This window comes from Tenrec ecaudatus, chromosome 2, assembly GCF_050624435.1.
Source record: "Tenrec ecaudatus isolate mTenEca1 chromosome 2, mTenEca1.hap1, whole genome shotgun sequence".
NCBI lineage: Eukaryota > Metazoa > Chordata > Mammalia > Afrosoricida > Tenrecidae > Tenrec > Tenrec ecaudatus.
In genome coordinates, this window is record NC_134531.1 from 158069091 (window position 1) to 158094641 (window position 25551).

Here is a 25551-nt window from a genome sequence, read left to right on the forward strand (position 1 = left end):
GGAGCAAAGATGGCTTGTGCCCCCTAAATCCCTTAACTGCTGCCTGGTGTCCTAAATGCCATGATCAAAGCCATCCTTGCAAAATGCACACCTTCGTGGGACAAGCGCACACCAAGGCATCGAAAGGCAGCCTTCGTGTTCATTAGCATCACGGGAATGCACGGCTCCCGCCCCGTCCCAGATTCCCTGGATCTGAATTTTGTGTCTGTAACAGTTTCCCCCAGAGAGCCACAGCAGCTCAGTGGTTAATCACTTGGCTGTTGATCAAAAGGTGGGCATTTGAACTGTCGGCTACTTCATGAGCCAAAGAGGTGGCATCTGCTTCCATAAAGCCTTGTGCCATGAAAACCCTATGGGCCAGGTGGGAACAGCACTTTGTTCCTCCCCAAAATCCTTACTGAGCCTACCTCCAATCAGCACTTCCCTTCCTTTGGGGATGGAGTCACTGGGTGGAGCAAATGGTTAAACCTTTGGCCCGGGACCTGAGGGTTGGAGGTCTGAGCCCACTCAGAGGCACATCGGAAGAAAGACCTGGTGGTCTGCCTCCCCAAAGCCAGCCCCTGAGACCCCTGCAGAGCACAGTTCCCCTCGGATGCACTTGGAGCCAACTTCAGCTCCACAGCCACCAGTGTTGGGGTTTCCTCCAAGGAGTTAGAGTCTAGAGGAGCAGCTAGGCCCTGTGCCACCGTCCCTTGGACAACAGACAGTTGGCGGGTGAGGCAGGAGGGCGACACGGCAAGCAGAAAGAGTAGCTCTGGGTGCTTCGGATCTATCTCCAGGGAAATATCTCTAGTGTGGGAAGAGGCTGGGCGGGGAGTCTGTGAGCCAGTGCACGTGCACATCCACTGTGGGGGCTTGCAGAAAGGCACCTCCCCTTCCCAGAGAGGTCATCTCACTTTACTCAGAGTTGACATCAGGACTGTATACAGGCAGTGAGGGTGGGTTGCATGCAGAAGAGGGCTATCCACCAGCTAAATGCCCGCAGCTAACGGTGGGAGGGACTTCTGGTACCAAAAGCCCAGAGGAGCATTTGCAGCTGTCGGAAGCCAGTGCCATGAGGGGCAGGGCAGGAGAGCTGCTCAGACTTGGGGGCGGGAGGTCGTCTCAGGACCCTGTGCTGCTCTGGCTTCAGAAGTGGTGGTGGCGCCTCATGCGTTCCCCCAGGCCTTCTCCCAGCCCTAGCGGGCCTGTCACCCATTCTGGGGCCACTCAGATTCCATAGCCCCTCAGTATGTGTGCCTGGGTTGGGGTTGACATTGGGTGGGAACTTGAAGTTGGGTCTAAGCCAGCAGACCAACTGTGACACTTCATAGATGGGGAGACTGGTGCAGAGAAGGGTGAGCTTTGCGCAGTGTTATGGCTGAGTGAGTGTTGACCGGTCCCCAGCCAGTGCTTCTGCCTTCAGGCCATGTAGTGACTCCCCACCCCCAGCCCCCAAACCAGGGTGTAACATTTCCATGTGAGAAGGTTCCACTGACTCTGCATGGCCCTGCCTGGAGATTTCCTCTCAGGGTGGAGTTCAATCCATAACAATGCAGGCTTCTAGATTAGATTAGCGAGTCTAAGATAGGAGCAGAGGGATCTGTCCAACCTTACTTCCTGAGACCAGGATCTTGGTGTTCCTGAAGGAGCAAGTCTGGAAGGTCTGGAGTATTGGGTGGAGGAGCTCTGCTCTGGGATCTGGTCTAGTTCTTGCACCAGCTGGCTGAGTGGTCTTCAGCAAGCCCTGTCCCCTGGGATGCAGATTCCTACATATTAAATGAGGGCAAATTCTCCATGTCCCAAACTCTCCCACCAGCGGTCCCTGACTACAGTGTGGCTTCACATGTCCAGGCAGGAGCCTGGCCATGACAGGGCAGGGGTATGTAGGCCCATCCAGGACTCGGCCTGGCTCAGGCTTTCCCCTTGGGTCCCTTGGCAGGTGATTTGTCCACCACCACCAAGAGCAAGACAAGTGAAGACATCAGCCAAGCATCCAAGTACAGTCCAGCCTACTCGCCAGACCCCTACTACGCCGCAGAGTCTGAGTACTGGACCTACCACGGGTCCCCCAAAGGTACCGTGTCCCCACAGGGATGCTAGGGCCAGACCCCACCGCCTGAAAAAGAGAGTTGTCTGCTCCTTCTCAGAGTCACTCATGTGTCCATTTGCAGGCAGGTACTCGGGCCAGCCCCAGCTCCTAGGGACAGAGTCAGGGGACGGGGGGGCGTCAGCACAAAGAGTACGTGCGGCAGCGCAGGCGTAGGGGTCAAAGATGGGAGGACGGGTTCCACTGGACCACAAGAAAGACCGTCATCCTGTCTAGAGCTCAGAGAAGGGACCGTGAGGGGTGGAGAAGAGACCCAGCCCCGCGGCGCCTTCTGGTTTGGGAGGAGGACTTCGACCTTCATCCTGAGCAGTTGGAAGCCCTTGATGTGATACAATCAGATGTGCCCTTTGAGAGGCGCTGTGTCTGTAGGGTGGGAGACGGTGTGCATGGTGGCAAGAAGAGGATGTGGGAGGACGCAAGGTGCTCATGGGCTTCCTGGCAAGGCCAGAGGTCTCAGTGGGCCCCCAGGGCACCACCCACCCAATCAAACAACTCAAACTTGCCCTGTCAAGTCTGGGGAGGCATTTTCATCCAGATGCAATTGATCCGACACCCACCTTTACTCATTGCATGTCCATTCTGAACACAGCCTCATGGAAGCTACAGAGATGGCCCCTCTCCTTACCCTCAAAGAGTTCTCCTTGTCGAGAAGGGGCTGTGAGACACACACAATGAGAGGCCAACTCGGACGGTGAGCAGGACCCTTGAGAGGTCACACATGAGAAGCTACACCCACCAAGCAGAGAGCGGGGAGCGTGTTCATCGGGGCTGTCCCATTTCAAAAGAAAACCGCAGCTGCACATACTGTTCCACCAGGCTGTGCTGAAGGGACCGTCGAGCTCCTGTCCTGAATGGGTGGGGCGCTGCAACTATGTTAACTTGAGGCTTACTTGGATCTAGGGGTGAATGAATGTCTTTCGGACCTGGATCCCTCTCCTTAGAGGTGGCCCCATTATCCTCCAGGTGAGATGAGCTCCAGGAGGTCCCGACGTACCCCCGACCCATGTACAACAGAACCTGCCTCTCCAGCCCCGTCTTCACAGTGCTTATGTTTGGGTCCTTTGCTTCAGCCACTGGGTCACGCCATCTCATTGAGTCTTCCTCTTGGCCATGGGCTCTCTCCTTCACCGAGCATGATGTCCTTCTTCAGGATAGCATGATAACAAAGGTTACCGCCTGATAACCTAGTCATACTACATAAGACAACGTCCAGCTCTCTTGGCTTCTAAGGAGCAGCTGGAAAGACAAAAAGAAAGCACCATATGAGATATCCAAAGACCGGGAGTTAGAAAACCAAAAGCGGGGATCATACTCAAGCTAAAAAACAAAAAACTGAAGGAAAAAAATTCAAACCTTGAGTAGCAAAATCGATAGTGAAAGATTCTAAGGGCAAAATATCGGACGACACAGAAAGCATCGAAAGAAGGTGGAGAGAATGCACAGATTCACTGTGCTAGAAAGAATCGGGCAGAATTCAGGCATTTCAAGAGGTAGCATTTGATCAAGACCCTGTGGTAGTGGCTGCAGGCACACTGTGGGTGACGCAGAAGCACAGCTGGGGCTGTGGGCGGAGGACTCTCCAGTCCCCTAGGCCTGTGCTGAGTGAAAGATGGCCAACATCTTGAAGGAAGTGCTCACAGGACGGCCCTGCATGAACGGTTCCTGCTCTCCTAGGATGAGTCAAATGCCCGGGGGAGCTCATCATCCAGGATACAGATGACATCTTTCTTCACGGTCAAGATGGTTAGTGTCCTCCAGGAAGGAGTCCTGGGCAGGGATGCCTTTTCTCTTAATCAGGAGCGACAAGACTGGACGGGGACCATGCCGGGATCAGCAGCAGCCACAGAAACAAAGTGTCGCCGTTCCGTGTCTTTGTGAGCTGGTTTAGGGCAGGCGACAGGCAAGGCCATGCTGTCGCAGGCTCAGAAAAGGCCCTGCACTGGACTTGGTTATTCCTTAGAATTACAAAGGGGGCAGGGGGAGATGCCTCAACACTTGGCTGTGTTTACCTTTGAGTGTCGTCTGTTACAATGCCAACATAAAAGAAAGAGCCGGGGCACTGAACGCAGCAGCCCAGGTGGTGCTGAGGCATTGGGGAGACAGCAGGCTCCAAGGATGGAGCCCAGGATGGACTGAGGTGTTTCCACAAACGGGTGCCGTGTTGGAAGATGGAAAACTGGTCGACTCACTGCACTGTGCCCATCCCATGAAAGGTGGCCCAAAGCTTACACCTCACCCGGGACAAAAAGAGAACTCTTTCCCACCAGTGACAGGGAGTCTCATCATGCCGCTCTTTGACTGTTGGGACTGGTGCACTGGTGCCTAGGCACTGGTGCAAGGTCATTCTCCTAGAGAGTGGGAGAGCCAAAAATAAGGCTTTAAAGTCCCAGACTTAACCCCTAGGCTTCCATGCCCCTCTCTGCCCTCTCCCTAGGGCAGGCTGAGAAGAGGGTGCCTGCAGGAGCTGACCCTCTCTGTCTCTTGGCAGTGCCCCGAGCCAGGAGGTTCTCATCCGGAGGAGAGGAGGAGGATTTTGATCGCAGCATGCACAAGGTGAGCAAGCAGTCACTGCACGGCCCGAGATACCGAGAGGGTCAGTCACGGGGAGCATTTTCATTTGCCAGTGGTGGAAACCAAAGGCAAACGGGCTTAAGGGAGGAAAAAGAAATCTGTGGCTCCCCATAACTAAACAGCCAGAGGGTGGCATTCTTTTCAGATGTAACTAGACCCAACAGCTTAAAACAAAACAAAGCCACCTTACGGAAGTTGGCTCTTGTGCCGGCTTTCTGCTGTTCGACTTCGCGCTCAGGCAGGTTTTGCTCATGTAGTGGTCAGGTGGGGACGAGCGGCCCCCGTCAGTTGCTGGCGAGAATGTAAGATGGTGCAGCCAGTGTTGTGGAAAAAGTTAAACACAGAATTCTCATGCGACCCAACAATTCCACTCTCAGGTACATCCCCAAATACTTGAATGCAGGGTACACCAGTGTTCACTACAATAGTAGCCCGAAGGTGGACACGACCCAAATGTCCATCAACAGGTGACTGGATAAACCAATGCTATCCGTGCACCCAATGGAGTATCCTTCAGCTAGGAAGGAGGAAGCCCCGATACGCACTGCCGCCTGTGTGCACCTGGAGTAGCCAAAGAAGCCCAGACACAAAGTGCATTTTATGTGATTTCTCTTTCTACGAAATACCCAGAATAGGCAAGCCCATAAAGGCCTAATAGAGACGCGTGGTTCCCAGGAGCTGCGGTGGGGAGAGGGGTGAGGGGCTCCTGCAGGGGTACAGGCTTCACTGGGAGGAGGGGGGTGAAAGTTTCAGAACTAGAGCGAGGTGGGAGTTGCATCCGATGGTGATTAAATGCCACTGGATCGTTTGGTTTCAAATAGTGAATTCCGTGTTATAGTCATTTCTCTTCAATGCAAAGAAAAAATTATGTTTCAACTAATGAAAAGGCTGGCCACCAGCAAGGCCAGCAAGATCCCTGGGGAGGATCCTGAGACCTGGCTGGAGTCGCCCACCCCTCCCTGAGCCAATCGCCACCGCCAGGAGATGCGCTCGGCCCTGGGCCGGGCTGTCCAGTGGTCTGCGTGTGGAAGAGGGGATTTCAACAGAACGTGTGCATGTCGCAAGCAGGGAGGGGAGCTGGAAGGAAGGCCAAGAGGGCAGATGTTGGTGATCGAGGGTCAGCCTTTCTCAGTCTGCTACATATTGGGGGTCTTCACTTCTGCCTGTCTTCATCTCGCCTCGACCCCACCCCAGCTCCAGAGCGGAATTGGCAGACTGATTCTGAAGGAGGAGATGAAGGCCCGGTCCAGCTCCTATGCAGACACGTGGACCCCGCCCCGGAGCTCCACCAGCAGCCGAGAGGCCCTGCACACCTCTGGCTACGAGATGTCCCTCAATGGCTGTAAGTAATGCCCTGTCGGCCCCATTCTTCGCACCCCACGTGAGTCAGAGCCAGAGCCCCACAGCCAGGCCTCTCCACGTTGTTACAGCGTCTCGGCCCCGTAGGAGAGCCGTGGACGAGAAACGAAAGTACTGGTGCACACTGGCCGGGGGCTCACTCTACGCCTGGCGCCCTGGAACTCCCAGCCCGTCTTGTCTCCCTTCAATCTCTCGGCAGTCCTGTCCAGTCCATGCCGTTACCCACCCCACCACTACCCCCACAGCCACACACCTTACACACGAGGGTCTGAGGCCCGAGGGCTTTGGCATCTTGCCCAAGACCACACCGGTTATAAGTAATGGAGCTGCTTGGAGGCCAATCAGTCTGACTCCAGAGGCAGACGAGGCTGGAGGAGGAAGGACCTTCTAGTTGGAGGAGGCAGCATTCTGAATGCTGGGGTTTTGGGGATAAACAGGCCAGATTCTTGTTTTCAGGGGACTGACTGCTAGTGCACAGGCTGGTAAGCGATGATCCACTGCCAGCTATTGTAAATTCCCTTGTATTGGAGCGCAGCCATGACCACTATTGTGTGCGTGCTGCCCTCCCTCCACAGGACGTCATTGTAACAACAAAGCCGTGGCATCAAACACTCGTTGACCTGAAAAGCCTAAGATATTTGCTCTTCGTCCATCCTTGTTCTAGAAGGCTAAGAGTTCAGCTAGTCATGGAAACTCAGTGCTCCAAACCTGCGAGCTGCTCTAAAGCACCCACGGTGGCGGTCTGCGTGTGTAAAGAGGGACAGCCTGGAACCCTGTGGGGCAATTCTGCTCTGTCCCATGCAGTCTCCATGGGTCGGAATCCGCTCAAAGGCAATGAGTTTAGTTATTTTTTTTTCTAGCGGAACAACAAGCTATCAGTGTTTAGAAAACTATGTCAATAAGCAAAGTCATTTTGAACAAATGCCTCCTCCTCCGGAAAGCCGTCTCCATGTCTCAGACAAGCACATGCTCGGCAGCATGGACTGCGCTGTTTCTTGTGTTGCAGAAGCCACAGGCGCTACCATGGGGGGGGGGAGGGGGTGTGGAATGGCCAAGCTTGCAAACAAAGAACCGGGAGAGCCTGCCCTCAAGGCTCTCCCACTCTCCTGCATTTCTGCCAGGCTGGCCACACTTCAGAATACTGACTCCGGGTCTTAGCAAAGACTCGGCTCTGTCCTGAGCAGCCACTCCTGCCTCTTTGGGGACCCAGAAGCCTCGACACCCTTTCCGCCCATACAGAGCAACACATGCTTAAGAATATAACAGAAGAATATAAGGGGCTGCCTGCTGAGGCAGTGAGGCTCCTTGCCCTGGGAGCCTCTCATTGGAAGCTCCTCCCCGTTCCTAGACACAGACAGGCTCTGCCTGCCTCCTCTCTTTCCTATTGGTGGCGGTGATGTGCACCTGCGGTCAAAGCTCTCTCTTTCTCGCCCCTGTGGAATTCTGTTCTGCCAGGAAAGCCCATCTCAGATCAATACCTGAGGTGGGGAGTGGGGAAGGCTTGGGTTTTCTTATTTGTTTAACAGAAGTAATGTGTGTTCTTTGTAAAAATAATAATAATAATAGCAAGTTCAGATACTATACAGAAATAAAGAAAGATTTTTTTAAAACCTACAGCCCACCACTGCAGGGACCAGTCAGGGTCTGGTTGGCGCTGAGGACCTGTAGCTGGCAGCATTAGCCCGGGGGACCTGGGTCTCAGGCCGTCTGCCAGGGCTGTGGTAGAAACACGGGAACCTGAGAGCTGGGAAGACCAAGTGCAGGAAAAGCTCTTGTGATGACTGGAGCAGCCAGGTGACTTTCTTACTTGGCGGCTTGAAACCCCTCAAGCAGTGGAGGTGGCAAGATGCCAAGGGAACAAACACCCAAAGAGGGCCTTCGTCAAAGATGGCAGTCTGATAGATCAAGGAAGGCGGTGACGGGTGATCCCACTGCCACCAAGTCAATTCAGACTCTGAGTGGTCCTCCGTCGGGTTTCCCAGTCTTCTACCTTGAAGCCCAGGTGGTGCTGTCTGATAAGCACGGGAACTGAGCCCTCCACAATTCCAGCCCACCGTGGGAGAGAGACTGTGCGTGACACAAGACACGGGTCCTTAGACTGCGGTGTGCCTGGCATTTGGAGATACGCTATCCGCCTGGTCCTCACACAGATCGGCCATGTCCAGGGACTGTGCTCACTGCCCTTAGAGCTGAGAACAGAAGCTAAGGCACTCTTCCAAGGTCAGGAAGTCAGGAAGCATCTAGGGAAGGATCCAGACAAGACAGCATAACTCTGAGCCTAAGGCCCTGTCCCTCTGACACAGTGGTGGAAAGGTGAGTCCTGGGGAGCTTGCAGGTGGTAGTGCTGCTGGTGGTGGCCGAGAAGATAAGGGTTTCATTGAGTGTTTCGTCTGACTGAGCACTGTGCTACTGAGTGGTTCTTCACAAGAACCTGAGAAAGGAGATTCTTCACAGATGAAGAAATCAGGCGGTGGTTAAAGGACTTGTGGTTAAGCGACAATATGATGTCTAAGAAACACAAAAAGTGTTGTCTTTGAGTAGCTTCTGACTTGAGCAATAGACTGGAATTCTCCATATGGTTTGAGATCACCCGTTCTTTCTTCTGCAGAGCCACGAAGTAGACTTGAACCAAATGTTAGCCTAAACGGAGTAACCTCATTGCCCTTGAGTTGATTCCACCGCACAGTGAGCCTGCAGGACAGAGCAGATCACGCCCGTAGGGTTGCCAAGCCTGTGCTCTGCCTGGAAGCAGGCTGCCATAGCTGTCTCCTGCAGAGCCGTGGGTGGGCTCACACTGGCAACCCTTTGGTCAGCAGGCGAGCATGTAACCACAGCGCCAGCAGCCACACACACACTACTAGTGTCTCCGGAAGTCGAGGTCAAAACCCAACCCCGCTCAATGATTCACATGCAACAAGTCACCCAGGAGCACCTGCTCTGCCAGGCAGGGTGCTAGGTGCTGGGGCCAGGGATGCCTTCTGGCACATACTAATGGCAACCACTGGAGACTGGCCAGTCAGGAAAGAGGACCCAAAGGGGCATTCCCCCAACCCAGCCCGGGTGGCCTAGTTCCTGGAACTGTTTGTTGCCACGTCTGTCTGTCCGCAAGGGCACTGACTTGTCTCTGGTTTTTCTCCATTACAGCTCCTCGGTCCCACTACCTCGCTGACAGCGGTATGTCTGCCCTCCTTCCCGCCCCGCTGTGTCCTGGGGGGACAGAGCAGAGCCTGCTGCAACCCCCGGTGGCTGCTCTGGCCAAGCAGCATGGATGTCTCTGCGCGTTCTCCTTTCAGACAGCCCCTCCTGTTGGTTTCTGGTTAGATTGTGGGCCCCGAACATTGGTTCCTGAGGTTGATTCAGGGTTGTCATGCCCAGTAACCCTGAGAGCAAGGAGGAGGGAGAGCAGGCCTCTTCCACCCTGTGGGAACCCCTCTCCTGGCTGCTGAGCAACCCCAAGGCCTTTGTCTAGAGCAGTGGTTCTCGACCTTCCTAAAGCCGCGACCCTTTCATACAGTTCCTCATGTGGTGGTGACCCCAAACCATAAAGCTATTTTCATAACTGTAATTTTGCTACTGTTATGAATTTTCACGTAAATAGCTGATATTCAGACTGTCTTTTCATTGTTGCAAATAGAACATAATTAAACATACTTAAAGCATAGGGAAGAATCACAAAACAACATGTAATTATATATTGTGAACTATTTATGTGTTTTCCGATGGTCTTAGAAGACCCTGTGAAAGGGTCGTTCAACCCCCAAAGGGGTTGTGACCCGCAGGTTGAGAACCGCTGGTCTAGAGCCTGGGTTCCCAAACCGTATCCAGCCTGCCACTCCTGCAGAAAAGGCTGCTCGGTGCCTTGGTCACATAGCCATATCCAAGAGAAAGCGGAAGGACCTGCCTTTGCAGACTCCGCCACCCCACCCCACCCTGCCGCCACGCCCAGCTGGATCCAGCAGTGCCGCCCACTTTGGGAAACACTGGTCTAGAGCATCCTGAAGCGAGGTCACAGTTAGCCTCGTAGGAGCCTATTGTGTCCGGGTCAAAGCCAGAGCAGAGGCAGCGGGGGCCTCCATGGGCTGGAAGTCTTGCTGGCATGGAGCATCCCAAAGTGTCAAGTCGAAAGCCTGGAGAGCAAGGGGTGCTGTCTGGTGGTCTCTGGGTAGGGGTCCTTGGGTAGGGGTCATATTGGCCATTTGCAGCCAGCTGCCCTGAGGGCAAGGGGCCCTTGGTGGAGGGCTCCCCGCGACAGCTCTGGCTCTTTCGTTTCAGATCCCCTCATCTCCAAGTCAGCCTCCCTGCCTGCCTACCGGAGAAATGGGCTGCACAGGGTAAGAGAGGCCCGGCGGGAGCACTGCCCCAAGACGAGCACAGTTCCAGCATTAGCGCTTGTTAGGGTGGCTGCCTAAGGGTGAAGCCTGGGCGCGTGGGTGGGCTCCCTGGACAGCTGTACGGCAGTGGCTAACCCTGCCCTCCCTCGTCCTCTGCCCTCGGCGGGCGGCCTGCAGTGCTGGACAACACTAACTTGGCACTTCCTGTGTGCCCGGCCTTCGGCGCGATGCTTATTAAGTGGGAACTCTTTTAAGTAGCCCAGCCCTGGGAGGTGGTTACCCTTAGAGAGGGTCAGAGAGCGCTGAACCTAAACAGAGGAAGGGAGGGGTCTCCCCAGAGAGGATCTGTCAGAAACACCCAAAGCCCCTGGTCGGTGTGGTGCAGGGGCAGAGCCAGTGAGGAGGGGCTGGGTGAGATGAAGCTGGAGAGGGACCTCATTAAGGCATGGGCACTGGGCTTGGGCTTCCCGCGGGTGCTGCATGATCGCACCCTGTGCACAGCAGAACGAAACGCTGCCCGGTCCTGGACCATCCTCGCCACCGTGCTACGGTTGAGCCCATTGTGGCAGGCACCATCTCTCTGCCACTGCCCCTCCACTTTACCGAGCAAGAGGTCCTCTTCCAGGGACTGGTCTCTTCCGACATGTCCATAGTATATGAGATATGAAATATGCCATGGACGGCCAGGGAACAGACAACAAAGGGACTGGCGGAGAGCACACGCTGATCAACCACTGCCGGATGAGGAGCGTGGGCCCCGGGCCTCACCACCCCAAGTCAGGACAGACACTCGTTCACAGGAGTGCACTCGGGGAGGGGGCGGGACTGTGGAAGCCAGGGCACATTCTGGGTGTGTGGAAAGCCTCAGGGACGAAGCAGAGAAGGACCATGCCCTGTGGGGCTTATCCTTGGGTACAGGAAAACAGAAAACAGACAGTTCATAGGAACTAAGTCAAGTTCTACAAAACGCTTTGAAGGTATTGAGCGCTATAGAAAAAATGTTGAGGGAATTTTCTCAATATTTTCTCTTTTTTATAAATCATTTTATTGGGGGCTGTTACAGTTCTTATAACAATCCATACATCAATTGTATCGAGCACATTTGTACATAGGTTGCCACCATAATTTTCAATACATTTTCTTTCTTCTTGAGCCCTTGGTCTCAGCTCCCCCCTTTTTCCCTTCCTCCCCCCACCCCACCCTTATGCATCTTTGATAGATTATACATTATTTTTATATCTTACACCGTCCACTGTCTCCCTTCACCCACATTTCTGCTGTTTGTCTCCCTCAGGGTGGGGGTGATGGCTTATACTTCGATCATTGTCATCAGTTTCCCCTTTCTCCCACTTCTCCTCTACCTTCCCCTTCCCCTCATGACAGTGCTACTGCCCTTACTGTTCCTGGGGTCTCTTGCTAGTTTCAAAGGACCAACTTTTGACTTGGTTGACTCCCCTCTTTCTATTCTCTATCTCATTTGTGACTGCTCGGTTCTCTATGAATGTCTCTCTTCTGCTGCTTGAGGTTAGTTTACTCTCTTCCCTGCCCTCCCTCGATGCACCCCCTCCACCCTGCCCTCCCCTCACCCAGCCCCGTGCCCTATGGTGGAAGTTTAGGGGATTGATTTGAGTACCTTCTCTTTTTTTAAGTAGGTTGTGTTAGATAGGGTTCTCTAGAGAAACAAAATCAGAATACTAATAATTTTATATATATTTATACAGATAGATATATAAGATAAGAAATAAACAGTGAATTAAATTATAAAGCAGTACAAATGGCTCAGTGTAACTCACTCCCATGAGACAGCTGTGAGACACTGGCAGTCCTTCAAGTCTTGAGGGCTGCCAGGTAGTCCTCTGTAGAGCAATTCAGGCTATCTGGGCACAGGCAGCAAACAGTCAGTCAGGTCACCAACAGTCAGCCAGATGACAGGGTCCGACAGTCCCCAGCTCAAGAGATGTAAATTCCAATGGTATGGTGAAGCAGGTCTTGAAGGAACCTCAGATTACAGTGACATAGTCCATAGGTTAGGTGTCCCACAGGTAGTGTAGCTTGCAAATGGAGGCACAGAATAAGTAAAAGGCAGCCGCACACTGGTCCGATGATCAAAGAGCAAGAGACAAGAGAGGTGAGGCTCACCGAGCCATTTATCCCTCCGCCCTTCAATTAATCCCACGTGTGTTTATCGGCCAGGCTGGTACAATCACTAACTACCTCACAGGTGTTTGCAGATCTCCCTCTCCCATACCTTTTTTTTTTTTCCCTTAACCATCTGGAGTCTCGGTCTCACTGCCTTCTCCTCGCACACTTTATGAGGGGACTTCAGTGAAAGAATCCAGGTCTAGAGCCCCACCTGATCCAACACCACCTGATTTGAGATCACTTGATGATCTGAAGTAAACCCCTGCACCTCTTGGGCTCCCCTGTTTTCATCTCTACAGGATCTCCAGGACCTTCTAGCCTAACTATCTTGGAGGGAAGGCTCACCTCCAACTCATCTCGCTATCCCTTTGGAAAAGGCACCTGCTATTTCCATCTACTCAGCAACCCCATCCCCGCCCGCTTAGTAAAGACCCGTGGGCTCTCTGTGAGGGGCACCCCTTCTCATGTTCTGGCCAGGCCATTGGTTCTTAGCCATCTCCTGTCCAATGCATCTTCCTGTCATGGATCCAGCTGAAGCCTGTGGACACCTTCTTCAGGGGAGGGGCAAGCTGCACTTTTAAGTGGAGTGGGTCTAACGGATGTCATAAGAAAGGCAGCATGTGAGCAATGAAAGCACGTGTGTTGGGCCGGGTTGACTAAAGAAACAAATCTGGAGACACTCATATATGTGTAAGAGAGATTTATATCAAGGAGTAATCATAGATCAAGCAAACATCCCAGCCCAGTCCAGATTCAGGCCATGAGTCCAATACTAGTCCATAAGTCTCGCATCAACTCACACAGCCACATGCAATGATCCAGCATGCAGGAAGATGACCGGCCAGTGGGTGCAAAGGCCCGTGGATTCAACGGTGGCAGCTCTGGCAGGTCTCAGAGTGGCTCTCCAGCTAAAAGGTGAAGGCAGAGATTGAGGGGGAGGTTCCCGAGCCCTTCTTATGAGAAAGCCACGCCCACAAGCAGTCACCAGCAGGCCGCGACCTGATTGACAGATTGAACCCCACCCCTACACTACTGCAGATCTTCAAGTTGACATGAAAGTGTGTAACCACCACAGCATGAGCTGAAACTCACCAGATAGATGGGTATTTGTTTATTGAAAGACCTACTCAGTGGGGCTCCAAAAAGTCCATGGGAAAATTTCATGATCTTTTAATCCCATTGTCTCACAAACTTTTTGACGCCCCCTCCTATGTGGCAGGTCTTCTGCTAGACTCTAGGGGTTAGGCAATGAGTTCAAACCGTGGCTTCTAAGAAGGCCCGGGCTCTCCCACCTCTTGTCTGCTGGAGGCAGTGAGAATGCCAGGGGTCAGCAGTGAGCTGACCTCAAGCTGTCTGGCTCCTGTCCTCCCACAGACACCCAGCGCAGACCTCTTCCACTACGACAGCATGAATGCCGTCAACTGGGGCATGCGAGGTGAGTACAAGCCGGGCTCCACAGGAGGGGTGCTGGGATTCCCCGCTTATCACTGATGCTGGCCCTCCCACAAACTCTCACATCCCATTCCCTCCCTCTCCTTCCACTTCCCTATCCTCGCGTAGCGCATAGCGGGCTGTGGGTGGTGGGTCCTTGGGTGATTATCCCATCTGCATCCCCAGAGCCACCAGCATGCTGTCCTCCCTCACACTGCTCAACTAGAGGCACCCGCGAGCCCCAGGGGCAAGAAGCAAGCCAGATGCACACTGCCCTGAGTACAGGTTCCATGAGCTGCCTGCTTTCTGCCCGGGAGGCCCCACGCCAGTCTCCACCAGCCCCCAGAGCAGGCCGGAGCAAGGCCCGCACCAAAGTCCCAGGGGTTCCTCCAGAGGATGGAGGGTCTCACCCACAGGCTTCAGGGTTATAGATTCCCCCCATTCTATTCCAAGTATCTCAAACGTTGTTTCTAAGACACGTATCTGCAGGCCAATCCAACCCCTCACTCCAGCCACCAGCTGTGCTCCGACAAGACTTGATTCTCCTGCAGAATGAATTCAGCCAGGCCAGGGGCTCTGGCTGGTCAGGAGAGGAGAGGAGAGAAGAGGAGAGGAGAGGAGAGGAGAGGAGAGGGTGGAGACAGGCCCGTGGAGGGATGCAGCACGCAGCCTGATGGGTTTTCATTGTGTGTGTGTGTCTCTCTCTCTCCTCTCTACAGAGTACAAGGTAAACGCTGTTCGTGGACCTCGCAGGTCTCCGGAACCCTGATAGGGCTGGCTAGCCTGGGCCCAGCAGGCGGGTGAAGGCACTGGCTCCACAGGGGAAAGAACGTGGATGAGTAACCCCAAGGGTCCTTCCCAGACTAGCCTTTCCCTTCCTCCTTGACCCAGCAGCCCACCCTAGGTCTCTTAATGCCTGGAATCAGACAAGTCCCCTGGGCCTGAAGGGCTCTCTAGATGTTTACCAATGGCCAAAGAGTGACACACACTGCAGGCCTTGTGCCCACATGACTGCCTAATGCCACCCAGCCGAGCAGCACTAGAGGGGCTCTGGGGCCTTGCCCCTGGGAGGGGGTACCTTGAGCCTGCTCGGCAACCCCAGGGATGGCAGACCCTGCACCATCCCTCCAGACTTGAGCCCCTGTCCTGATCTGGATAGAAGAGGGAGGTCAGACATCCAGTGTGGCTGGAAGGGACAAGGCGCCCGCACCCTCACCCAAGCTAGAGACAGCCCCTCATTCCTCCTCAGACCCCCTCTCCTCCTTAGATCTACCCTTACGAGCTGCTGCTGGTGACCACACGAGGAAGGAACCGGTTGCCCAAGGATGTGGACCGGACTCGTTTGGAGGTGAGTGTAGGCTTCGGGTCTGAAGGGATTCCAGCTCCCCCCTGCTTGGAGGGCAGGATGAGAGAATATATCACTGTAAGGCCACACAGCTGATGGGCAAGGCCAAGTCGTAGACCTAGGTTTTCCCCCATGCTATTCTGAGATGCTGTCTTTTCCATTCAGTTAGCATCTGTGATGTACAGAGATAGGTATCCACACCTGGGCCAGTGCTTCTGCAGACAGATGTAGGAAGAGCGTTCGATTGGTTCCCTGCTCTCAGGGTCTTGTATCTGGGTTACAGAGAAGAGACCCACTGGTGTTATGAAGAACTGTGCAGAAAACAGGTGTTCCTGGCAGGACAAGGGGGGCAGCACTGGGCCCCAGGTGGGCCAACAGCTTGACTCATGTGGTCATTGAGACCACGTACCCAAAGCACTTCACAGGAGTCAGTACTCGATGAATGTTAGAACGTGATCACTCAGAAAGAACCACAGGGGTCTGGATCGGTTGACCTAGGCTTTTGAAAGAGGAAGGATGTGATGGATGGTGGAAGTAGGCAGGGTTGGATGGATGCGTGGAGGGAGAAGAGCCTCCGAGGCCGAGGGAATGACATATAGGCCCAGGGTGGGCCTGAACTTGGCACCTGGGGTGCCAGCAGCTCAGTCTACTTGGTCTGGAGCACTCGCCGCAGGCCCCTCAGATCATGAACACTCTCGGCCCTTTGTTCCATGGTGCCCCTCCTGCTCCCTAGAGTGCCCTTCCCATCCCCTTAGCCTCCTTCTCCTCAGAGGTCTACACAGGAATCCCTGTGGTCCAAAGCTTCCCATGCCTGCTGCACATGGCATGTCTCCCCTCTGCCTCCAGCTTCCCTCACTCTTGTCTCCAGAGCACAGAGCAAGCACAGGGCTCAGGATGGGAGCTAGAGACAAGGAATCCCCAGGTGGTGAACACATCCTGCTAAACTGGAAAGCTGAAAGATCAAATCCACCCACGGGTACCTCAAAAGCAAGGCCTGATGATCACCTTTTACAAAATCACTCATTGAAAACCCTAGAGCAAGCAGTTCTCCTCTGACACCCGTGGGCTTGTCTGGGGTCAGAGCAACTCAACTGGTTGTAGGACTGAGACAGGAGTTGGAGGATGTGAGGGGGTCAGAGGGTTTCCAGCCCTCCCTGCATCCTGGGTTTCACAGCCCAGAAAGTGAGCCATCCTTCCCACATCTACAAGCAGCTCCTTTCACTGTCTAGCAGTGAGTGTCTGCGGTGCTGAAGGGACAGCTCCCACAGCTGGCCTCGGGAACCCCACCACCACCACCACCACCACATGGAAATGGTTGAACCACCCTGCTCTCCTCTGTCCCAGCAGGACACCCAGAAGCGCTGGAATCACCCAGGGAGCTTCTTACAAATACCCACACTGGAACTCACCCCAGGCCAGTTAAATCACAATCTAGTGGGGCAAGACAGACATCGGATATTTTTAAAGCTACAGGGACCCTATTGTGTAACCAGAGTTGGTGCTACTGGGCTAGAGGCACCGCCCTAGCTCACTGTGCCCCTTCAGGGAGGAGGCTGACAGAGGGAGATCCTGAATCTGTCCTCAGGAAATTCAGAGTGCAGACAGCCAGCCATCCAACAACTATTTGTTGAAAACCTATATACCAGATACTGCTATAGGTCTTCACACATAAACTCACTGCCATCGGTTGATTCTAACTCATGGCACCCTGCAGCCCCTGTGGGTTTCTGAGACTATAACTCTTTGTGGGAATAGAAAGCCTCATCTTTCTCCCACGGAGTCACTGGTGGTTTCGCACCACTGACCTTGTGGTTAGCAGCCCAAAAGCAACCACTAGGTCAGCAGGGCTCCCTATAGGTGCTTAGAATATATTAGGTATGTGAGATACTGTTATAGGTGCTAGGAGCTCTGGTGGCATAGTGCATTACACATTGGGCTGCTAACCACCAGGTCAGTAGTTCAAACCCACCAGTCACTTCTAAGGAGACAGATATGGCTTTCTGCTCCCATAAAGATGTACAGCTTCAGAAGGGCAAAGGGCTTGTTCTAATCTTCCCTCAGAGTCACTAGGAGACAGAATTGACTCAATGGTAGTGAGTTAGGTTTGGCTATAGGTGCCTAGGATACAGGCGCTATTAGACACATTGTTGCAGTGCTTACAGACCAAACAGGCAAAGGCCCCGGCCCCCTTGCAACAGGCATCCTTCCTTTAGCTGGAACTAAGATAAAGGCTGTGACATGGTAGACGGTAATGAGTGCTAAGGAAAAGGAGAGCAGAGAGAGGGGCTTGGGAGTTAGGTGGAGGCAGGAGTTGCCATTTTAAATGGGGGTCGGGGGGTTGTCAGAGTAGGTTTCCTTTTAAACTTGAGCAAATACTTGAAGTAGGTAAGGAAGTGAGCCATGCTTCTGTGGAGAGGAGGAGTCCTGAACAGCACAAGTAGTTAACTCACTCAGCAGCTGAACAAAAGGCTGCAAATTCAGGTGCACCTAGAGGTGCCACAGAATAAAGGCCTGGCAAACTGCTTCCCCAAAATCAGCCATTCAAAACGCTGTCACACTCAGTTATATTCTGACACACATGGGTTCTCCCTGACCTAGAATCAGCTCAGTGGCAACTGCTTTGGGTTCTGATGTGATCAGGGCAGAATGGGCAACCGATGGCAAGGCAGTAACAAGGGCGCATCTGGTGTGTTCGAGGGCAGCGGGAGGTGGGAGGCAGCCCGGATGAGCACAGGGGAGAATGCAGGAGGCGAGAGTCGAAGGAAGGAGACCTGGATTATTCTGGAGCCACGGGCTGTTGCAGGGCCTTTGGCTTCTGCCTGAGCAAAATGAGGAACCATTACAGGTTCTGAGCAGAGAGGTGACATGACTGGGGGCCAGGTGGCAGACCCGTGGAAAGACGATTACAGCCGTGACGGGTACTCTAGACGGCATGCACACCGCACACCGCCCTCTGGGCTGAGCATCCGGACTGCACCATCTCATGCAGCGTCCAGGAGGCAGGACCTGGAAGGCTCTGGCTTTACTGAGGAAGAACTGGAGGCTCAGGGAGATGAAGTGGTTGACCAGGTCTGCCATGCAGGTGTGCCTGTGCTCTTGGTCTTCACACTGGCACCTGGCAGCATGTGCATGGGCAGGCAGGTGGTCTATGTCTAAGGAGCTGGAGGAGGAAGGCAACTCAAGCTGGCTTGTCAAGGGAGGGAGGGGTCTTAGTCTGCTTTCCCCCACCCCCATCCTCTCATGGACGACCATACTTGATGCTGAGTCTGTTGTGGCTTCAATTGAAGCATGGGGTCCATGCTGACCCATGGCGACCCTATGCGACAGAGTAGAACTGCCCCACAGGGCTCCTGGGCTGTCACAGGAGTCCCACTTGCAAGTCTTTTTTCCTGAGGTACAGCAGGTGGGTTTGAACCCTGCTGTCTTCAGGTAGCAGCCAGCGCTTCATCATTGCACCACCGGGACTCATGAGGCGGAGTCCATGGTTGCCGGGTGCCGTCGAATTCAGCCCAACTCAGTGCAGCCCTACCTGCCCGCGTAGAGCTGCCCCGGGCAGGGGCGGGGGTGTCCACGCTCTACCTCTCTGGGAGCAGACAGCCAAGGGTTTTCAATCAAGGAGCTGCTGAGTGAGTTCCCACCCACATTTCAGTTAGCAACACTTAACCACGGTGCCACCAGGATGCCTGAGGCTTCGTCTCCCACTCGCTTGTTTCAAGCCTCATGTGTTTTTAAAAAGCCTACTAAAGTATCAGTAGTGTCACCCACAGCTCCTTGCCCCACCAAAAGCCCAAAACAGCCTCCATTAGGATTTCCCTCGAGAGCCCTGTTGGGGGAGCGGTTATGGTTATGGTTACGGTTGGGCTGCCAACCAGGAGGTCACCAGGTCAAAACTACCAGCTGCTCCATGGGAGAGCGACAAGACTTCCTACCCACCTGAAGAGGTAGCGTCTCGGAAACCCACCGGGGCAGTTGGACCCTGTCCCGTAGGGTCACTGTGAGTCAGTAACAACTGGGTGGAGGCGCCCTTGGTGTGTTACAATCTCCCTCGGCCTTTACTGTTAGGGACAGAGGGGAGAAGCTGGCGGGCTTTCGTCTGAGTGCCAGTAGAACAGATCCGGACATGCCCTGGCCGGAAGGAACAGCGAGGGCTCCAGACCGATGGACACTTGGGCACCCAACAGCCAAATGTGCAACCCCTTCGTCAGAGAAACCCACCCAGGGCATCCAGGGACCAGCGGGGCCTCTGGTTGTCGACTCGAGTTGGATGAAGGGAGTCTGAGGCACGGCCATGCCTCTCCCTCGCGTGCTTCCGAGACCTGGGTGAGAAAGGGGTGTTTTTGAGATGCATTTGGCAGTGAGGTGGACTGACACGGTGGCTGTCCTGTGCCATCAGGCCCGTTTCCACTGGCAGCGACCCCAGGTGGCAGAGGAGAACACCCCACAGGGCTTCCCGGCGTTCTCTGTGCCTGCAGAGCAGGTCTTGTTCCTGCTGTCACCCTCGCAGCCAGCCTCGTGTTGTTTCTCTAACCCTGTGCGTTGCCGCAACTTCCCGCCATGAAAAGATGTCGTGATGAATGTCTCCGAATGGGGCAAGCCGCCGGGATAGAACACGCCCTGTGCATGTGAGGTCGGAGGCCAGGCATCGCTCCCACCTTGGCTACTTACCTGTGGTCCTTCCCACCACCACTCCATGCCCCGGCCCTTTCTCCCCCTCGCACAGGTCCGTCACTTTAATTCTCTGCCCTGGTGTTCTCCTCTTCAGCTGGGCTAAAAGACAGCGCCTGGTTTCCAGGGTAGTCGAAAGGGTTGGCTGAGAAAAAGAAAGAGGAAGAGACTGTGTTTATAAACGATTGAGCCTAATAGAAATGCAGCAAGGGATCGTGGGTGTTGCTCAGGGCTGGTGAGTATTGAAAGGAGCCCCTGGGAAATCCCATTTCAACGGTACTGTGTTCATGGCCTGCCCTGGGAAGGCCAGAGAGGCAATGCCCGCTCCTGGGTTTCTTATAGACAGCTCTGTCTTGAACTACTGACATTGCAGTTAGGAACGCGCGCGCGCGCGCGCACGCGCGCGTGCGTGCGTGCGTGCGTGCGTGTGTGTGTGTGTGTGTTAGGATGCACATATACATCTATATCCTAAAATCTTAACATAGATAGATAGAGAAATGCACCCTAAAAACTTGACAATCCTTCCTTTACCTCTCAAAGAGGAGGGAGTAACATTTCTGGTTAATTTTCGTTAGGACTCAACTTGCAGGAATGCAGAAAGGTGGGTGGACCAGAAGCTTAGGGACATCATGAGTCCCACTGAAGTGGAGACCAGGCAAGGGGAAGCCTGGGTACAAGAAGCCGCAAAGAGGAAGGCCTCTCTAGCCAGCTGCAGAGGCCCCCGACACACACACACACGCACACACACACACACACAACACACACACACACACACACACACACACACACACACCGCCCCGCTCCATCTCTCCAACATTCATTCTGCAAATAGAGATTACAGGCCTTCCCAGGTCCAGGGACCCAATAAGAGCACAGAGTGACCACCCTGCCTCCTGCCCCCCACCCCCAGCTGCCATCTCCATGCTCACACTGTCCCCTTTTTCCCCTCCCACCTCCTTTCAGCGCCACCTATCCCAGGAAGAGTTCTACCAAGTCTTCGGCATGACCATCTCCGAGTTTGACCGGCTGGCCCTCTGGAAGCGGAATGAACTGAAGAAGCAAGCCCGGCTGTTCTAGGCGGAGGCTCGATAAATATATATGTGCATTTATATAAAGACATATGTAAGCTCTCTATCCTGAAGCGCGGGACTGCCCTCGTGCGGTGGGGCACGCGGCCTGCCCTGAGACGCGCTGTCTGCGCTGCCAGGCGAGCCCAGGCCATCAAGACCTTATGATGCGCCTCATCTTCTCTTTCCTAAGTGCTGTGCGATTTGGGAAGGGGTGTGAGGGGGACTCCTGCCCTTTTCTTGGGATCCTTTTTCTACTGTAACATCTGTCCCCTGAGACCCAGCTCCCTCTCCTAAGGGCAGCGCCTGCAGAAGCCTCCCTCCTGGCTGCATCCCGGGCCCTGGAAGCCCGCCCTGGGCTTCCAGTCAGCAGCACCTTGGGGGCTGCCCACAGAGGAGGTGCAGGGATCTCCCAAAGTCACAGAGCGCCTTTGAGAGCAGGGAGGAACTTTTTCTTGGTCCCCTAATTAGGCGCGTCCTGGGGGTGATGGGACCACCATTGTGAGCTGGGGCCTCCAATTTCCTCCTCACACCAGTAAACAGCAATGGGCGGGGGGCGGGCCTCTCCACAGCTGTGTAACCTTCCTCTTTCTGTCCTGTATCCTTAAACGCTCTCCCTTGCCTGAACCAGGGACTCCTGGTAGGAAAAGAAAACAAGGCACGTGTGTTCCCTCCCCACTTCTGAATGGCCCTGCAGCCTGGCCACGTTGGCTGGCTCCCACTTGGAGAACGGAAGGCAGGGGAGGTCCCTGGGGCAGGGGCTAGAGCCGGACGCCTGTTGGAATTGGAGCTGCCCTCACCCCCCTCCTCCTAGCCTCCTCCCAGCCTCCAGTCTTTCTTTCCAGGAGAGGGTCCTGTCCTGCAGCCTGTGCTTCCGCCTTACTACAATCTATGTGCCTGACACCTCAACACAGCACAGGGCTGGCGTCCCCACTACAGCTCCACCTGATCCACTAGCTGTTCCATCTCCAGCCACCCTCTTGAGAGGCCATGCCCGTCACGTGCCCAAGAAAGGCTCCAGGTCTGTGCCTGTTGGCCCCTGGTCCCCTGACAGTCCTCAGGCCTCTCTGTGCACATGGCTTTTTTTCATGGGGGGAGTTTTTTACAAGGATGCCTTCCCTCTGAGATTCCAAATGAAGGGCTGGTCAGCGCCGCTCAGGACCATCCTGGATTCCCCCTGGGAGCTGCCTTTCCTGCCTCCTTGTCTTCGGGAGCAGGAGTGGAAAACTTAACCTTCTCTCCTCCCCTCCCCAAACTCTCCCTCCATGAAGCCACCTTCCGCAGGCCAGGCTGAGGTCGTGGAGGAAGGATGAAGTGCAGGTGACAAGTAAGGACTCTCAAGAGGCTGGTCATTGGACACAGTAAACGTAGACCTTAGTTCAACTCAGCACACCTTCACTGAGCATCTGCTGCATGCTGAGCACCGGGTGGGGAGGGGTGCAGACACTGAGATGAATCAACACGGCCCTATTGATAGTGGGGGGGCGGGGGGGGGGGCAGTTAAACTGTACCCAGGCCCGAACGTAAGGCAGAAAGTGATGGGCGGGAGCACGAGGAGGCGTGGCTTTGCCGGAATGGCCCATGGAACTGCTTGCAGACCAGCGGACGCTTTCTGGAAGAGACAGTGTTTGAGCAAATTAAAGAAGGATGATCTTCAGTGAACCGGGAAGAGACTGGAAGTGAAAGGGGTGGAGGGCGGAGGGACCGGCGGGGAGATCGAGTGTACTTCCACTTCACATGTCAAATGTCAGCCCTCCCTGAAACTTCTCTCTTTTGGCCAATGTCTTTCAACTTTCCTGACCTTTAGAAATGTCCCCAGCCAGTCACGATCATCGAAACTGCCTCATTACCACTGATTGAGACCTTGGCGAGATTGGAGGGCTTTGATTGTTGAATATTTTTGTTTGTTTGCTTCCCATAAAAGCACATCATTTCAGCCCAGACTGTGTCCTTCTCTGTGTCCCGTTGTGAGTGGAAATGAGTTACCGGGGCGGGGAGATGGGCACTTGCATGTGTTTCAAAATGCAAGGGCCCGGAGGGCGGGCATCCCCTCGCTTGACCTCAGGTTCTCCTTCGGTAAAATGAGAAGGTTTAAAGGGGTCCGGATGGCTCCGACGGCTTCGGGCGGAATGCACTCTGTGCTGTCATATGCTGGGGAGTGTGTCCAGAACTACAGCAGACTAATTCTGCGATCGATAATAATAATTAAAATTCCTCACTCGTGAGCACCAACTATGTGCCAAGACAGCGATTATCTCACTACAGCCCCGACAACCGCCCAGCAGGAAGCCACTCCGATTACTTTCACCATCTCCCAAGTGAGGAAACGGCTTTGAGGAGGACATGTAATGACCACTGGTGGGGCTGAGAGCTCTCCCCTGCCTGTCTGATTGGACAGGCCGGCGTATCCACTCTTTCCAGGGGGAAAATTAGGGTGCTTGTCCCGCTGAGTAAAGTCACTTTGCCCATGCAAAATGACCTAAGCAATGCGCACACTTACTGTCTTGCATAACTGAAAGTCTAGGGTGCCAGGTTTGGTGACGCCATTGAGCACCCAGGTTGCTGACACCTCGCCCCACCCTCCTTGTCACATTGACTTTCTCCTCCAGGATATCCTGTCACGTTTGCGAGGGGCTGTTTCTGATCCAGGCGCCGTGCCTTCACACAACCACGTCAAAACACAGGAAAGAAAAACCCCTCTGTGTGTCTCTTTCAATCAGGAAAACTCCCAGAAGCCCTCAGGAGACGTCCCCTCAGTCCATTGACTATGAACAGGGACTGTGCCCCTGTGCGGGGTGCAAAAAGCTGAGGAATCGAGTATTTGGCATTTCAGTCTTGATCATGGGAGGTGACACCCTCCTGGCCAGGAAGAGGAGAGACGGACAGACGAGAAACGCCCAGTGGGTAGGTGCCTATACTTAGTGCCTGTGCTTCAAGCATGGGGATAAACACACACACACACACACACACACACACACACACTAAGTGGTGGTGGCGGTGGTGGTGGTGAAGGTGGGCTGGTGGAATAATTTAGAAAAGGATAGTAGTGATGCTTTTACAACGTGATGGACATAATCGACTGCACTGAATTACACAGGTCAAAGACCTTGGCAAACGTTTTGTCATGCAGATACAGGAGCTCTGGGGCTGCAGTGGATTATGAGTTGGGCTGCTCTCCATAGCGTCAGCAGTTTGAAGCCACCAGTCATTCCGTGGGATGAAGATGAGGCTCTCCACTCCTGTGAAGAGTTGCGGCCTTGGAAACCCACAGGGCAGTTCTGCTCCATCCTACAGGGTCACCATGAGTTGGAATTGACTGGATGACAGTGACTTTGGCTTGGCTTGGGGCACCGCAATTACAGAGGAAAGAGGACAGAACAAAAACGTCGCTTAAGTGCTGCTGCTTCCTGTACAGACTCACAGTGCACATTACCAAACACTCTGGGAATGCCTGCAATACGTGCTGCTGCGGCTGCTGCTGCTGCTGTGGTTGTTGTGGTTGGGTGCCATTGAGTCAGTATGGATTCATAGTGACACTATGTTCCACAGACCAAAATCCTGGCACGGAGCAGCAAACTAATAGACAGGTGGATGGGGCCGGGCCCAAGTTGAGCTATGTTGACCCTCTCCCCAGAAGAAGACAGCCCTGGGGAGAGAGGCAGGCCTGTCCAGACCCCACAGGAGTGAACTAAGAGGGAAAGAGAGAGAGTGGACCTTACCATGGCCCACCAAGCCCCTGGGACAACATCTGTACTCGGAGCAGCCAGTGCATTAGAGAGGACAGCCAGCCCCGCCACGAGACCTGACTTTCCCTCACTGACCCCATAGCACTGGAGACATTGTGCAAAAAGTGATCCCAGTCTGCCCCAGGCACAGTGGGGTGAAACTCAGAGGGAGTGCAACTGGGCAGCAAGGGGAGCAAAGTAACCAAGTCCCAGAGGAATCCTGAAAATAGGCTTCTGACCTAGGGGACACGGTTTGGCACCTCATCAAACTTGATCAGAAAACATACATATGGGTCAGCAGACCGACCTGGAACGATCTGTTGTTTGTTTGTTTTCTCTGGTTTGGTTTGGTTTCATTGTTTTATTTCTGTTTCTTTTGCCTTATGTCTGTCTATGTAAAATAGGCAGGATGAACAATCCAGAGGAGAAAATTATAGGACCTCTGGTTCCAGGGCACATGGGAGAGGAGGGGGCTGGGTGAGGGAGTGGGGAGCCAGTAAACTCAGAGATATGGGAACATCAGGAGATCTAAAATTGGTGAGGAGGGTGTGTAATGCCAGGTGGGGCTTGATCAAGAGCCATGTATCCGAGAGGAATTACTGAGAGCCGAATGGAGTGTGAGCATGATAGTGGGACAGGCGGAAGGTGAACGGAAGTAGAGGAAATAATGGGAATTCAGAACCCTTCATTACGTTCATGCAGAGCTTGTGCATGGACAAGAGGCAGCTGGGCGAACACAAGGGAAAACGCCATTTAAATTCAGGAAAGGTGTGCACCAAGGTTGTAGCCTCTGACCATAATTGTTTAATCTGGATGCTGAGCAAAT

The 25551-nt window shown here is 54.0% G+C and overlaps 1 protein-coding gene across 1 annotated transcript in view; it reads left to right on the top strand.

Moving 5' to 3' along the window:
- The window catches only part of ABLIM3 (actin binding LIM protein family member 3), a 143686-nt gene extending 121271 nt beyond the window's left edge, over positions 1–22415 (top strand). Inside the window, exons 13-21 of the mRNA XM_075543154.1 lie at positions 1922–2056; positions 4578–4642; positions 5855–6002; positions 9164–9193; positions 10292–10350; positions 13867–13927; positions 14643–14650; positions 15191–15271; positions 20897–22415. Of these exons, the coding sequence (XP_075399269.1) occupies positions 1922–2056; positions 4578–4642; positions 5855–6002; positions 9164–9193; positions 10292–10350; positions 13867–13927; positions 14643–14650; positions 15191–15271; positions 20897–21010 (701 nt within the window). The 3' untranslated portion in view covers positions 21011–22415. The remainder of the gene's footprint in view (positions 1–1921; positions 2057–4577; positions 4643–5854; positions 6003–9163; positions 9194–10291; positions 10351–13866; positions 13928–14642; positions 14651–15190; positions 15272–20896) is intronic.
- The last annotated feature ends 3136 nt before the right edge of the window (positions 22416–25551 follow it).